The sequence below is a fragment of the Colossoma macropomum genome, unplaced genomic scaffold, assembly GCF_904425465.1.
Source record: "Colossoma macropomum unplaced genomic scaffold, Colossoma_macropomum, whole genome shotgun sequence".
NCBI lineage: Eukaryota > Metazoa > Chordata > Actinopteri > Characiformes > Serrasalmidae > Colossoma > Colossoma macropomum.
In genome coordinates, this window is record NW_023494804.1 from 31,368,793 (window position 1) to 31,385,776 (window position 16,984).

Sequence of the window (16,984 nt, forward strand, 5' to 3'; positions counted from 1 at the left end):
TTGATTTGTTGTCTTTGTACTATTTTCCTTTAAAAATATGGTTCACATGATTTGCATATCATTGCATCCTTTTTTTGTTTGCATTCTGCACAGCGTCTCAACTTTTTTGGGAATGGGGTTGTACTTCTGCTATAAACATTTTACATAGTCAGCAACAGTTTTACTTCAGAAATTTGATTTGGCACCTCGTTTTTGAGAGTGTATTGTGTCTAAGAGTTAGGCACGCACATTTTATGTCTTGTTTTTCACAGTTACGTGCCATTAGAACAAACAATTCAGTGCTGTGCCTTGTTGCAAACCAGAAGCAAAGGTTTTTAATCGCTCATATGGAGAAGATTGTGGGGATCCTTCTCTCTCTCCCCGGCTGAGTGTAAGGGCATGAAACAGAGCAGCTGTAAAGACTGTCTCCAGGAGTCATTACCGGAGTAAACAGGTGCTGCTGCCAAATCCAGTTCACTCTGCACGCAATCTGGCAGCCGCGTGCCAGCTACAGCCCACAGTGGAGAAAAAGTGCCAAAGGCTAAAACAGCACGTTTGCCCGTTAATAAGGTTGCCTTGTCCTTAAATCAGATTTGGAATGTTTTTATATCTCTGTTAATTGGAAAATTAACTTACATAGCAATTCTGGTTCTTTGCAGGATCACAGTTCAAGAAGTCATTCATTGGCATTCATTTTTACACCTCTGTTCATCAGACAAGTGTAGTTTAGACAGAACTATCAATATCTGTATCGGGCCGATATCACAAAAAAAGATGCATTGAATATCACAGAGGTGAGAACGGTTCTGCGCTTGAAGAACACGTCGTGAATCTGACGTAGACTTTTTCTTAGGACCTTTCTCAAGAACAAATGTAAGAAAAAACCTAGGAAGATATTGGACAATGAGGCCCACTGAGCTGAGCTCAGTAGCTAAGTATTATGCTGCATTCGACTAAGCTTGTAACCTGGAGTTCCCCACTTCCGACTCGAAAAAAATCAAAGAAAATGACGTTCAGCTGGGAATTCTCAACTCTGAGCCCATCGTATGACGTCAGATCAACATGGGTGCTCAAGCAGTCAATAATAATAAAGAATTACTACTTCTAAATGATGTGAGTAAATCTATAAGGTGCTGTTCTTTTCCCCAATTTTGTCGTCCCCAATTCCACCCACTAGTTAGGACTCCCCCAATCACACAATACTACCAATGCTAGGAGCGTGAAGGCCAGCAGAGGCTTCCTCTGAGACCTGTGAAGCGCCACCACATCTTTTTGAACTGCTCATGCAACGTCACTGGACAATCTAACACACTTGGAGGAAAGCGCCAACCTATGCCAACGACTAGCATAGCTTTGAGTGATGGGGGGAGTAGGGGGGGCCATCATACCCACCCAGAGAGAGCGAGGCCAATTGTGCTGTCTAGGACTCCCGGCTACGGACGGCTGTAGCATCACCAGGGATCAAACTCGCGATCTCCTGATGAGAGGGCCGACGCTTAGACGGTTGCGCCACTCAGGAGCTCCCAAAAAGGTGCTGTTTTGAGAAAGAAAATACATCCTGAATTTTAAAATCACTCACTTTCGTAGAGGCATCAAGTTTTTCCCACTTTGTAGCTCAAATGATGCAATTCCAAGGTCCGACTTCCCCCTTCTGAGCCAAACAGAACAAAGCATTATACTGTAATTACAATTCCTTTATTTAAACCAGTTAGACTGTGCTACTTTTAGTTGGTCATTTTAAATAAGGCACTTCAATTAAAATGCTTAATTTTAAGGCTTAATCATTTTTCATGTATAATAATATCAGTCTGGTATCAATATCATCCAAAAGGTTTAAAGAAAAGTGCTATTGTGGTGTCCAGCTTTAAGTAACAGTTCACACTCCAAGAATTAAATCATCAGCTTGTTCTTTGACCTTTGCTTCAACTCTGTTTCAGGTACTAACGGGCGTGTAACTTATGGAGGTGTGACAGTGGAAGGCTTCCTCATTTCTCCTGACACTGGAGTCATTTCACTCACCAAGGTCCTTGACAGGGAGCAGCAGGATCACTATACTGTGACTGGTAATGAACTGTTTTCCTATGTTTTGGAAAGAGGCAACATATGCAGTGTTCTTATCAGGGTATTGCTGACATGATTTCTTTGTTATATGTGATGCAGTGTATGCCAAGGATGGAGGGATGCCCCCTAACTTTGCCAAAGCCACGGTGCATATCACAGTCCTGGATGAGAATGACAATGCTCCGGTTTTTGGGAGGCTACAGTACAGTCTTGAGCTGCCAGAGAACCTCGAACCTGTAGAGCTTTTTATCATCAAAGCCACTGACCAAGACAGCGGTGAGAGTGGCAGACTGGAGTACAGGATTACCGGTAGGTTTTTATAGTGAGAGAGGCCCAAACGTTTTGATTAAGGTCGAGGACAAGACCACATGAAGGTGTGCTGTTTTGAATGTAAAGCACTGAATGCAGTAACACTGACATGGTGGTGGTGTGTTAGTGTGTGTTGTGCTGGTCTGAGTGGATCAGACACAGCAGTGCTGCTGGAGTTGTTAAACACCTCAGTGCCACTGCTGGACTGAGAATAGTCCACCAACCAAAAATATCCAGCCAACAGCGTCCTGTGGGCAGCCTCCTGTGACCACTGATGAATGACTAGAGGATGACCAGCATAAACTATGCAGCAGCAGATGAGCTATCGTCTCTGACTTTACATCTACAAGGTGGACTGACAAGGTAGGAGTGTCTAATAGAGTGGACAGTGGGTGGACACAGTGTTTAAAAACTCCAGCAGCACTGCGGTGTCTGATCCACTCAGACCAGCACAACACACACTAACACACCACCACCACGTCAGTGTTACTGCAGTGCTGAGAATGATCCACCACCCAAACAGTACCTGCTCTGTGAGGGTCCATGGGGGTCCTGACCACTGAAGAACAGGGTAAAAGGGGGCTAACAAAGTATGCAGAGAAACAGATGGACTACAGTCTGTAACTGTAGAACTACAAAGTGCACCTATATAGTAAGTGGAGCTGATAAAATGAACAATGAGCATAGAAACAAGGAGGTGGTCATAATGTTATGCCTGATTGGTGTACTTCCCTCAGCTTGGATTTTCTTTTGTAGTGGTCATGTTTGAATAGAGACTGACCGGCAACAGTCCACAGAAACATCAAGGGTACTGCATCTTCCTTGAGTTCAAAATCTGGATTTGGCATAAACATTTTGGCTATTGCTGTGGCCAAAAACCTGCAGATCTACTTGAATGAGATTGTACTGGCACAATAACTGACTGTTGACGTGGGTGATGTATAACAAGTTCGGTACATTGGAAGTCCAAGTTTTTTCATTTGTCAGAGCGCTCTCCATTAAAAGTTCTTAAATGGTTCCTGGCTTGAATGTAGTTGGTATTGAACTTTTACATTAGGTGACGGTTCTTTAAACTTTGGAACCACTTCACATTTCATTTATTGAGAGGTTCTATAGGAAACCGAAATGGCGTTGCTGTAAACAATCTTTTATTTTTAAGAGAGCCAAAAAGCAGCTCATTTTTAACCCTTGTGTGGTGTTCCGGTCTGTGGGACCCATTTTCAATGTTAACCAAAAGAAAAAATGATGTGATTTATTATTATTTTAACCTCAGATTCTTGGCCTTTGCTCATTTTCTGTGAAGAACATATAAAATAACCCATTTTCAGTGTCTTCACTCTGTTCACCCCCCACACATTTATATTACACATGTGGTGTTGGGTGAACCCGCGGGGAGTAAAAGTGTGGAGGTGCTGTGTCCTTCACTCTGTTCTCCTCCTACATGGCCTGCTGTTAGCATGTGCGTGTGTGTGTGTGAGGGTGGACAACATGGACAGGCTGCTGACTGGCTACAGCTGCTAAAGGAGAACCCTACACTGGCCACTTATGATATTTTAAACATGTGGTGTTTTTACATAAACTGTTATGGCTGTATTGATTAAAAAACCAATAATGTGGTGGGTCCAGCAGACCACTGAGTAACAAACACATCAACACCACTCAAGGGTTAAGAGTGGCTTGATGTACTTTAAGTGTCAAGTGTTTATCAGCCTAAATCCTCACTAAGATCCCTCTTTTTTTTCCTAAGCTGGAGACCCAGATGGTGACTTTCAGCTGGACAGCAGCTCAGGAGCTTTGTCCACCTCTCGACCCCTGGACAGAGAGAAGAGAGACAGCTACTCTTTGCAAGTGGTTGCCCAAGACCATGGCAGCCCCTCCCTCAGCAGCACAGCCACTGTGGAAATCACTGTACTTGACGTCAATGACAACAGCCCCAAGTTCAGCAGTAGTAGCTATACCATAGATGTTTCAGAAGATGCAGCTGTTGGGTCTCCGGTGCTGGATGTGACAGCCAAAGATGCTGATGATGGACAGAATGGTCAGATCTTGTACTTCCTGAGCAACGAAGCTCGAGGTGCTTTCACAGTAGATCCTGACACAGGTAGAATTGTCACAGCTGCTCCACTGGACAGAGAGAGAATAGCCTCCTACAGCTTCCAGGTGTGCGCTGTTGACCTGTCCCCAGCTTCGCCCCGTAACACCACGGCCCAGGTCACCGTCACCATCCTGGACGTTAACGACAACGCGCCCTTCTTTATCCAGGATCCCCTCATCATCAACGTGTCCAGCAGGAGCGTGTCCACCAACCACGTGGTGGCTACCATGAGAGCAGAAGATAAAGATTTTGGGGCCAATGGCTCCGTGTTTTATCGTTTTGCCGTTCCTGTGCGAGGCTTCTCCATAAACTCCCTGACTGGAGAGATCCGGACCACGGAGTTGCTGAGCAGCTTGACCCAGAGTCAGCGTACGCTCATCGTGGAGGCCATGGACCAGGGCAACCCTGTCCAGTCCTCCTTGGGGGTAGTCATCATCTACGTGAAGGAACAGGACTACCAGGGCATCCGCTTCTCGCGCACCACCAGAGACGTCAGCATCCAGGAGAACGCAGCCAAAGGTTCGTGAAATAGGCAAAGATTTGTGATGTAAAGTTTGTAGTCTAGTCTGCAGTAGTGAGTTTTGGGGCCGAACCAATATGAAAATTTTAGGAAGCTAAAATTCGGGTAACCAAGAAACTCGGCGGATGTAGTTTGAATAAACAGACGCCCAGTAGTTTTAGTTAGAGTGCTTTGCTGTCTGTTGTGATTGTTTGGGATGCGCATTTCAGTTAAATTTAATATTTGAATTTGTAAAGTATTATTTAATGGATATTACCTAACAAATACCCCTCCACCCCCTAAAATAAATAAATAAATAAAAAGTATAGGACTCTTCAGGCTACCACACACAGGACACATCAGGCAAGCACCACCAGGACCAGTGATGCCACTCAGCATTGTACTATTACCATTGGTAATGCTGTTTCACCATATTAAACCCAGACTCAGAACACAAATACATAGGAGGTGACGTAGCTTGATGTTTACATCAGGACAGGCACTAAAGTCTTTTTTTTTTACATGTTTTTGTATTGAAATATAAAAAAAAAAGGTTATTTGTAAAAAAAAAACAAAAAAAACATTGCAGCATATCTGTTTCAGTAGTGACAGTTCTTTTTTTTTATTTATGATAGCAGACAGATGTACAGTGCATGAGGCAAACAAGTAAGATTAAAAAAACAGGAAAAGCCAGACAAAAATCATGACAACAGTACATTAGACAAACAAATAAAGTGAAAAAACAAAAAACGTATTAATAATAATAATAATAATAATAATAATAACAATAATTATTAGACGCTAAAGTCTTTAAGATAAACAGAGAAATTCTAATCGCATGTTTTCACCTCAGCTAACATTACTAGTCTAGTCACATCATATTTCACCCCAAACCTTTCAGCTCAAAAACCTAGTTTATGAGCTGATAACACACACATCTTCTAAGCCGCTTATCCTTCTGGGTTGCGGGGAGAGCTGGATACACCCTGGACAGATCACCAGTCCATCGCAGGGCAGACAGACAGACAGACACATACATTCACACACACACACTCACACCTAGGGGCAGTTTAGCATGTCCAATTGGCCTGACTGCATGTTTTTGGACTGTGGGAGGAAACCGGAGAACCCGGAGGAAACCCATGCAGACACAGGGAGAACATGCAAACTCCACACAGAAAGGATCCTGGACACCCAGCCGGGGAATCGAACCCAGGACCTTCTTGCTGAGCTGATAACAATTTAGTAAATTAATTGAATGAAAGTTTTGTTTCATTGAATCTAAACGAGAATAGTGTAAAATTAATTTGGGCACTTTTCTGTAAAGCCTCCTATGTGCTGTAGCTGTGCTACGCAGCATGAGGAACCCAAGGGCTGCATAGCATTGAGCTTCTATTCAGTGTGCAGTAGCCTTTAGCCAGCCGCAGTAGTCTTTCTGTGCTTTCTTATTCGAGCTAGATAGGTAAGAAACTCTGCCCAAAGCGTAAGATGTGGGTTCTTCACTGTCCTTTGGTGGAGTATAAAGTTCAGACATCTCGTGATTCTTCAATATTTGAGAGAAGCTAATTTGCATATCAAAAATATATATTATTCAATGTTTTTAATTTTCGCAACTATTTAAAATAGTCCACGTGGGTTTCCTCCGGGTACTCCGGTTTCCTCCCATGGTCCAAAGACATGCAGTCAGGCCAGTTGGAAATGCTGAATTGCCCCTAGGTGTGAGTGTGTGAATGTGTATGTCTGTCTGTCTGCCCTGCGATGGACTGGCGACCTGTCCAGGGTGTATCCTGCCTTCCGCCCAATGACAGCTGGGATAGGCTCCAGCACCCCACCGTGACCCAGAAGGATAAGCGGTTTAGATGATGTATGTATGTATGTATGTATGTATGTATGTATGTGACTTGTTATTGTGCAATAGATTTTGTTTTTAATTTGTCATGAGGAGTGATGGAGAGTTTAATTTGTCAATTTGCCTTTAAAATAGACATTAAATCACAAACATTACACAGTTAACAGTGCTTAAATGCTGAAAGCTCCATCGTCGTTCTCTGGCAAAATCTCTTTGCACACAGGCGCCACATTGGAATTCAGGCTGTCAGGTCTAGTGAATGTGATTGCTGTGCTGAGCTGCAGGCTCTTTCGTTCCCTTAGGTACCGCAGTAGCTCAGGCCCAGGCGCAGTACCCGGACGGCACCCGCAGTGGCATCACGTACAGCATCTTCAGTGGGAACAGACAGCAGTCCTTCAGCATCACTTCCAGCACGGGTCAGTTTCCACAGCATTCAAGTTCAGGTGGAGTTCAGTGCTGCCCTCCCAGGCCTCCCATGAGTCTACTGGGGTCTTCATTTAATCAGATTTTTGTAAAAGGTTTATATATCACTGAATGCATGTATCTTAGATCAGCACTCTTAATCTGTGACATTTTACTATATATTTGTGTAGGCCAAGTTTACAGGGGAACTCCATCGATTTTTCAAAATTTCTGCATAATTCAATCACTGAAGTGAAAACAAAGTCATTCAGAGTGGTTTGATGTGAAACGCTCCATTCTAGAGGAACTTAGCAACTTATTTTCTTTGTAATGGTGATGATTTTAACCAGGGTCATGATGTGTACACTAATATAGCTTTCCAAAACAACCAGCGAACAACCAGCAAGGTAAAGTAGTCCTAAAATTCTGATAAAAAATGTTTTTTGGGGGGTCTATTTTGCCTTATAACACCCTACATGTACCACTATACCATAAATAGACTTACTTTTAAGCCAGAACACAAACAAACAATGTCTTAGGCATCAGGCAATGTATTTGTAACTGTGATGTAGCTTTTAGAGGCATTAAACTTTCCAGACATCTGGTTCCTATCACCACTGCTGTGATCAAGTCTGTCTCTGTATGTTTCTCTAAAATGCAGCATTTCACATCAAACCACTCTGAGTACTTTGTTTGCATCTTAATGTAATAATGCAGAAAAAAATGTAATCGGTAGAATTTCCCTTTAATAAAGCTGTATATCCTCAGACAGGGGATATGTAAAGTAGTAATAGTAGACAGCTGTTTAACTGGGCCATCCCTGTTTTTGTTCGCAGGTGAGATTTGGGTTCAGAGCTCCAGTGGCCTGGATTTTGAAGACACTCCAAGACTCCGCCTAGTGGTAAAGGCTGAAACTGCAACTTCCAGCTCATTCATGGCTGTCAACCTCATTCTTCAGGACGTCAATGACAACCTGCCCCGCTTCCAGCTGCAAAACTACGTGGCATACATGCGTGAGGCACAGGGCTATGACTCTCCTATTATTCAGGTTAATCTTCTTTGTACTTTCAAAACAAATGAACAAAGATCTAATAAATTAAGCTGGCATTTGAATACAGATTCAGCCGATGCATTAGAAATGAACATATTTGAATGTGTCTCAGGTTGGCGTGACGATACTATTGCTGTCTTGCACCGAATCAACCTTAATATGCTGTCTGTCATCAGGTTGTAGCTGAGGACGTGGATCAAGGCCCTAACGGTCAGGTCACCTACTCCATCCAGTCCTCCAGCCGCAGCGGCTTGTTTAAGATCGACCCTCTGACCGGCAGCATCACCACAGCGGCCATCATGGACCGGGAGATCTGGATGCAGACCAAGTGAGTGCTGCTTTTTTGTGCATGTGCGCCGTGTTTGGCAGGCGAGTAAAGCCGAAGCTCTGCAGGTTTTTTATTTCCTTGAGCTCTGTGGAATGTACTCGTCCTCCCCTTACACGCCGTTATCAGCCTGCTTGTGATGTGTTCAGGACCTTGCAGTCTTCGCCATGTGTTTCATTTCAGACGTGCTCCCCCGATCTCTATCATGCTGTGAGGTTTTCATTTCCCACATATTTGGTTATGCTGGTGATTTGAGGTGCATTGTGAATATGATCCTTTGTCCCTTTTGAAAATAAAACACACTTTTTCTCAACTTTTCTCTCTTTAGACAGAGCAGGAGGAAAGGGATGTGGATTAAAACTGACATTGGCTCTATGCTTATTTTTATATACTTTTTTTGTACAGCACTTCATATACATTTTTTTGTATGACCCCACCCGTGGTCCACTTACGCCTTTTTTTGTCTTAATGTGTTTTTCTATGACCCTTTTCCAACCTCTCTTTATTTCATGGAGCTAAACAGGCTGTTTTGTAACCGTGCCTTTAAGATTAATGTATATAAATGATCTCTGTTTTGATTGGCTGCCTGTAATCCAAATGCTTTTTAACTGTAATTCTCCCAGCTGGCTAAAACTCCTGCACAGTACTGTATTTTAATTGGAAATAGGCTGTTTTTTACAGCTTAGCTCCCATACATGGGCTGGGGAGTGAACATTTTTTTAAATTTAATGTTTACAAACTGCACAAATGTTGTTTTTTTATCAAAAAAGTTCTTAATTTTTTTCCATGATATGAGCTTTAAATACCTCTCTTTATTCCATGGAGTTAAACAGGCTCTTTTGTAACTGTGCCTTTAAGATTAATGTACATAAATGATCTCTGTTCTGATTGGCTGCCTGTAAATGTGCCTTGTTCAAAGAACTGTCCAGCCTGAAACACTCCTTGTAATGTGAATGGGTGGGACAGACCTCTGTAGACTGAATAGGCAGATATATAGTACTGGGCAAAAGTCTTAGGCCTCTGTTGTTTAGTTCTTGTGAGCCTGTTTGAAAACAAGCTTTGATTCCAGATTTCTCCAGGAAGCATAGATTTGCTAACGTTTTGTCACCAGCACACTTAATTTAACTTGAATAGGAACTGATTATCCAAACCAGGTACTGGCTGATAACTACAAGTAATAGTGGGCAGTTGTTATGAGATAAAGATGACGTAAAACCATTGAATTTATTAAATTGTTTTCTGAGCAAATAAGCATCTATTGCCTGGTTAGCTGTTTTTTAATTGTAATTTTCTCAGCTGGCTAAAACTCCTGCACAGTACTGTTTTTTTTATACATTTTTGTGACATCACAAAGATGATTAATTGGAAATAGGCTGTTCTTAACAGCTTAGTTTCCATATATGGACTGAGGAGTGAACAGAACATTTTTTTAAATTGAATGTTTACAAACTTTTTTTTATCGGAAAAGTACTTAAAATTTAGTTTTCCATGACATGGGCTTTAAATATGCTCTATAAATAAAACTTTGAACTGATAGTGAAGAGAGATGTTATGTATCAGGGGGTGGGGGGGGGCTGTGGTGATCTCATTTCTTGACCTTTGATCTGTATCTTTTTCATATCAGGCTGGTGATTACAGCGACAGACCGTGGCAGCCCCAAGCTTGCTGGTTCAGCCACCCTGACTGTCATCATCGTGGACCTCAATGACAACAGCCCTACGATCCCCCTGCCGAGAGAAGTGAGAGTGCCAGAAAGTGAGTAAGCTAACGTGCCTTTTGATTGTTGCTGTGAATGACTCATTAGATTCTTCTCCCTGAGGAATAACAGCCCACAACTTCTCGTTAGCCTCACTATAACCACATTTGCCTTGCTTGGAGTCTCCTTATTCACTGACTTCCTATGGGCATGCGAAGCTGTTGAGCGTTCATATGTCCATACCTGTTTCTTTTCACCGTACACCCGCTGAGAGTGTGTTCTGTCTCTCCCCCAGACTCACTTATCGGCACCGAGATCACCATGGTAACGGGGAACGATGTGGACTCGGGCCCAGCGCTTTCTTATTCTCTCCGTCTGGACACTCCCTCGCAGGGCAAGTTTGGAATCCACCGCTATAACGGCAGGGTGTTTCTGACTGCTCCGCTGGACTTTGAGGAGAGGACGTGGTACACCCTAACAGTTCAAGCCTCGGACTCTAAGCATCAGAGCGAGGCCAATCTCACTGTACTGGTGGAGGACGTGAATGATAATGTGCCTACTTTCACACAAGACCTGTACCAGGTAAACTGCAGGAATAATGAATAGATGGGTCATTCTACAGAAACGTCCACTTTCCTATCTAACCATAGGGGTCACTGGTGTTACTGATCATCATTGGTGTTACACAATAAAGGTAACACCAGAGACATTTTAATGAACAATGCATTTTACAAAATGGCTGCTATAGAACATCAAACCACATGTTGTCAGTCATGGAATATCCACAAAAATATGGAATATAATCCATTTATATTCTATTTTTTCACAATTACCTCAGAATAAAGTCACACGAGTGACTTCAACTAAAAGCTTCATATGAAATCATGAGCTAAATGAGAAAATCTCTGACAACTGAAAGACACAGTGGACTCACCATGTGCTTTTGTTCATAGATCCTCAGAAAACAGGTAAAAGGAGGTCAAATGATGTCATCAGTGTGACTTTTATTTCAAAATAAGAGATTTTTTGTTACGCGGTAACACCAGTGACACGACTCCTGGGGACAACAACTTTCATTATATATTTTATAATATTTATTTGTCATTTGTTTTCTTTATGTCATTTAATTTATATATTTCATAGTCATGTATAGATTATTGTAGTTAAAATAGCATTTTTTTCTTCAAAATATGGCCTCATCCTTCACACAAGACTGTGAGGACGAGCTCTTCTGTGGTGCTTGGACTTCTAGATGATTGATTTAAAAACCAATATTACTAAATTGATGCTCAAGAGGGTGTAATTGTTAAAATAGCTTATTGTTTTATCTTAAAATATAAAAAAATGTAACCTTAACATGTTTTTAAGTGTAATATATCTATAAACACTAGGGACACGAAAATGGACGTTTCTGTAGAATGACCCAGATGCATTTTTCACAAACTGTGCGTCGACATGGCTCAGTTATTGGAACACTTTCTCTATTTTAGTGTCATTTCTTATTTAAGACTTGTACTAACAGACTCATGTGTTAGGTTACCAATTTCATGGAAAAAGCGAGTAAGAAAAGCGAGAGAAAAAAAGAGGTTTTCCCGACACTATATTTGTGCTTTTTCTGAAGATTTATTTGGAGCTGTATTTTCCTCATAAAAAAGTCTGAGTGCTAATTTGCGCTAATTCATCAGATGCAGACGGATGACCTTCCCAGCTTTTCGCACCTTATTAAATTTGATAGACAGTTCAAATAAATTTACCTCAAGCGCATATTCCAGAATACACAGGGAATCGCTGTGCACAGCCATAAAAACTTTAATAGATGAATGAATCTGGATGTAGAGGTTGCATTAAGCTTATTGCTCTGCGGTGGTTAAGGAAATGACATCAACATTTGCAGAAGGAGCTGTTTATTAAAATAAGGGGGAAAGGAAGAAAGGAGTAAGAAAATGTTCCTTGCTTGGGAACCTACACTGAAATACAGCATACCTAGTTATTGCTCTGTTGTGGTTTCCCAGGTGACGCTGCCAGAACATTCTCCTCCAGGCAGTCCTGTGGTCACGGTAACAGCCACAGATCGAGACTCGGGAGAGAATGGAAGGGTCACCTATCGAGTGATGTCGTCATCCCGGGATGGCTTTTATATTGACCCCAATAACGGTACGATGTTCTGTTTTGATGTTGTCACATTTTCTGTTTTATGGTTTGTACTGTGTAAATGAAATGGTAAACAGTTATATCACACTTCCAAGCAACTTCCATGTGTTTTTCCCTTTACAGGCACTTTGTTCATCAGCCAGAAAGCTGAATTTGACCCAGAGCGTCCATCTGTGAGTGTGGTCATTGAGGCTTGTGATGGTGGAAAGCCACCTCTGTCCTCCATTGCCACTGTCCAGGTCCAGCTCACAGATGTGAATGACAATGCCCCCACGTTTCATCAGTCGGAATACAGAGCCGCAGTGTCTGAGGACCAGCTCCCTGGAGCCACCATCCTGACCTTGGAAGCAGTGGACGGTGACCTTTCGCAAGAAAACTCAGGCTTCGATTTTGCCATCGCAAGTGGAAACGTCGGGAACGCCTTTCAGATCGAGAGTAGTGTTCGTTTCATTGAAGGTCATGGCTTTCAGACAGTAGGGACACTGATCTTGGCAGAACAGCTGGATTTTGAGGCAACATCTCGCTACAACCTCACTATCGTGGTATCAGATCGCGGTGTTCCCCAGCGCAGCTCCAGTGTGCCTGCTGTCATCACTGTGATTGATGTCAATGACAACCCGCCTGTATTCAGCCACGCTGAATACATAGTGGCTCTGAGTGAGGGAGCTGCAGCCGGCACCGAAATCCTACGGCTGTCTGCAACTGATCAAGATTCAGCCCCCCATGCCGAGATCCAATACAGCATTAGCTCTGGAGACGAGAAGGAGCTGTTCTCAGTAGACCAGTGGACTGGAGCACTGCGACTGCAGAGGCCTCTTGACCGAGAGACTCAGCCTTCCCATGTAGTCATCATTCAAGCCTCAGACGGTCATGGTCACTTTGCTCTGGCTCCTATCAATGTGGAGGTGAAGGATGTCAATGATAATAGGCCCTACTTCCCTATTGAGACAATGTCTGCAAGCATTCGAGAAAACCAACCCCCTAATTCAGCAGTCACAGTGTTGCATGCCATAGACCATGACACTGGCATCTATGGACAGCTGAAATACTTTATAGTAGACAAACCCAGTCAAGGAAAAGACTTCTTTGCGGTGGATCAGACCACAGGGGAAGTGCGTTCTCGTCAGGCCTTTGACTTTGAGAAGGTGAACTCTTTTCATTTCATGGCTTTAGCTGTTGATGCAGGTAACAACTCTGCCACAGTCACTGTACAAGTCTATGTCACCGGGGAGGATGAGTATGATCCGATCTTCACTTCCTCAGCCTTCTCCTTCGAGGTGCCAGAAGGAGCCAAAAAGGGCCAGAGTATTGGGCAGGTGCAAGCCATGGATGAGGATGGTGGTGTGGATGGGATCGTGCTCTACTCTTTCCCAAACAGCTCTCCGTACTTTGAGGTGAACAAGACCACTGGTGTGATCTACCTCAAAATGGACAGCTCTGGAAGTTCTGGTGGATCAGGCCGCTCCAAAAGGGAGACTCGCCTTATGACCATGGATGTTACTGCCCATAGTCCTCTAGAAACCTCAAGGGTCACAACTGCCCAACTAACCATTGATGTCACCAACACTTCTTTTGGACTTGCAACTGACTTCAACATTCTCCTGATCAGCATCATTGCAGCCTCTCTTGGCGTAATAGTCATCTTAGTCATAATTGCCGTGGCACTGTATCTAGTAAAGTCCAGGCGCAAGAAGAAAGGGCAGAACACTGATACTGTGGATTCAGGCACTGCACTGCAGCAGTTGGATGAATCCAAATCTGCTGGTGGAGAAAGGATCTACCACCAGACCCTTCCTGGGTATGCTGGCGATCAGGGTGGAGGTGGAGGTTCCTACACCAGAGGGGGCTCCTTAGATCCATCACACTCCAGTGGCAGAGGATCCGCAGAGGCTGCAGAGGACGATGAGATCCGGATGATAAACGAGTATCCTCGAGTGGCTAGCATCACCTCTTCCATGCAAGAGCACATCTCCGCCCGGGGACCTGATTCCGGAATCCAGCAGGACGCAGACCAGCTCTCTGACATCTCCTGTGAACCAGGGGCGCTGGATGCCAGCCAGTGGTTCAAAGGGAAGAAGCTGGGGAGCCTAAGTGGCACGTTGCTCTCAGGGCAGCTTCCAATCTACAGAGATGAAGGTGGTGGCTACCTTGGAGTAGGCAGAGGGCTGAATATATCCCATCCCAAGGATTATGCCTTCCCTGAGGATGGCAAACCTTCGGTAGATGGGTCCCTCACAGCCATTGTCGCAAGTGATGAGGAGTTGCGAGGCAGCTACAACTGGGACTACCTTCTCAACTGGTGCCCGCAGTTCCAGCCTCTTGCTAATGTCTTTACGGAAATCGCAAGACTGAAGGATGAGAGCATACCCCCTAACAACCCACGGCGACCCTTCCAACCCAAAGCCAAGACAGATCCTAAACCAAGAATTGATCCACCCCCTCTCATTACCTCTGTAGCTCACCCTGGTGCCAAGTCTGTTCCACCAAAGCCTGCCATCGCACGGACGTTTCCACACCTAGCGTCCCTAAGACGCTCTCCTATCAGCCACGAGGGCTCCATTTCATCAGCAGCCATGTCCCCCAGCTTTTCCCCTTCCCTGTCCCCTCTGGCAGCCCGATCACCAGCAGTTTCCCCTTTTGGTGTCACACAAGGTCCCTCAGCCTCCATGATTAGCACCACAGAGCACTCCTTGGAGCACAATGATGAGGCAGAGATGAGGATCTAATTCTGCCATATTGTGGGGAGCATTGACCTCTTGTTTGGAAAACGCATGCAAACCACTAAAGACGTTTGAAAAAAAGCGAAAAGGGACTCGCTTCATAGCTGTCTGCGTGACACAGGTTTCTGGTAACTGACGTTAACAAGGGTTAAAAAAAAAACTGCGTTGCTGTGAAATGACGATACCCTTCATCAGAGCCAATGTAGAGTTTTGAAGATTTGTATGCTGTTTTGTGTCACCTCACTGGCTGGCCAGTGAGATAAGGCTTTAGTGCTCTTTTGTTTTTGATACTGATGAATGACTGCTTTGAAACACCAGTGTCTTGCAGAGTCTGTCCAAGATGGCTGCTATCACCACACTTTCTGGACCCCGTTTGAACTGTCTGAAAGATATTTCACTGCAAACGCACGCGGTAGCTGACTTATATACGCAAATGTATTTTTAACTGTTCCCCTGCATCATATTACATGTTCTTTAGTTTCTGAAGAAGAAAATGCAATTACCTCGCATTTAAGAGGCGCTCACTGCATTTACATTCTGTATATTTGTATGTATTCTAGCCATAGTGTGTAAGCCTTATTGTTGTATAGTGTTTGATATCATCAGTATGTATGGTTGTCAATTTTGGTGTGATTCTTGCTCTGTGATGTGAATGACTGGGGAGTGTTGTGTTTTGATAATTATTTATACTAAGGTCGATTCATGAAGATGTTGAGAGTACCCATGTTGCATAATATTATATTATACTTTTTTTTTTTTCTACCTTTGTTCCCTTTGTTTAACACTAGATCTTCCAGCATCATAGTGGAGCTTGACATGGAAATGTTTGAGGCTTATCTTGAGGCCTATTCAGTAAAAATGACTGAAAATACAGCAAAGAGACTTCATGTGATAAGTTTTCCTGCACAGTGCCAACTGAAGAAAAACAGTCCTTGCTCAGTACTTTTTGTATGTTAGCTTGTTTGTGATTATTCTGACTCTAAGTATGGGAGATTTGATCATTCGGTTCCTCTGGCAGGTAAAGAAACGTCCCTGTTAGTTGCAATTTTGACTAGTGTCTTCAAGTCATGTGCTTCCATATTTACCCAAAAGGTCAATGAAATTGAAACCCCAGGGAAGCTGCCCACACCTGTAGTGGCCAACAGTATTGGACTCACTATAACATGAGATACATACATTCTGGGATAAATCTTGGACATTTAGAAAAGTAAAAGCTTTAATATTCTTTCCTATCCCTGTACACTCTCCGCTGCAAAGAAGATTACAGCAAATGGACGTCCTCCTATTTTCCTGGACATCCACCTGTCTTCTGAGGACTGTTTGGCTACCTCTGGTGCATGCCTAATACCAACACTGCCTCAAGCTGGAATGGCCCTCTTCTAGCCCTCAGTACACATTCAAGGAAAAGGAGGGCGTGAAATGGTTAGACTGTCTAATGCAGTTACGATTAAAAGTTGACCTTCTATTGTTTAAGAGTGTGGAATGAGTCCATTTTGAAACAAGTTTGACCCAAGACAGCTGCCAAACTCCTGGCAGCAGAGTGGTAGAAATCATCTGTACATATATTTAAAGGAACCATTAAATTCCTACTGATTTCTTTTGTCAAACTATTCGGTCTTTCCTTCTTTTTTCCCGTGGAAGTTGAATGGAGCCCTGGCAGGGGATATAAAAAGCAACTGAAGCCTAAACAAGCTCTAATCATCTGACTTTCAGGAAAGACTTGCAGAGGTCAAAGTCAAATTTGTCCTTCATTAAAAAGCTATTTGCCTGGAAATAGTATGTTCCAGTGGCCAGCACTGGCCTGAGACTGTGTACAGCTGAGAGCAGAGGGTGTGTCCAGTGCTTAA

The 16,984-nt window shown here is 43.4% G+C and overlaps 1 protein-coding gene across 1 annotated transcript in view; it reads left to right on the forward strand.

The window, feature by feature from the left end:
* dchs1b (dachsous cadherin-related 1b) overlaps nt 1–16,744 on the forward strand; it is a 185,654-nt gene extending 168,910 nt beyond the window's left edge. Inside the window, 10 exon segments of the mRNA XM_036594360.1 lie at nt 1,917–2,042; nt 2,140–2,349; nt 4,097–4,963; nt 7,095–7,208; nt 8,031–8,242; nt 8,422–8,573; nt 10,195–10,325; nt 10,562–10,848; nt 12,279–12,420; nt 12,541–16,744. Of these exon segments, the coding sequence (XP_036450253.1) occupies nt 1,917–2,042; nt 2,140–2,349; nt 4,097–4,963; nt 7,095–7,208; nt 8,031–8,242; nt 8,422–8,573; nt 10,195–10,325; nt 10,562–10,848; nt 12,279–12,420; nt 12,541–15,143 (4,844 nt within the window). The 3' untranslated portion in view covers nt 15,144–16,744.
* The last annotated feature ends 240 nt before the right edge of the window (nt 16,745–16,984 follow it).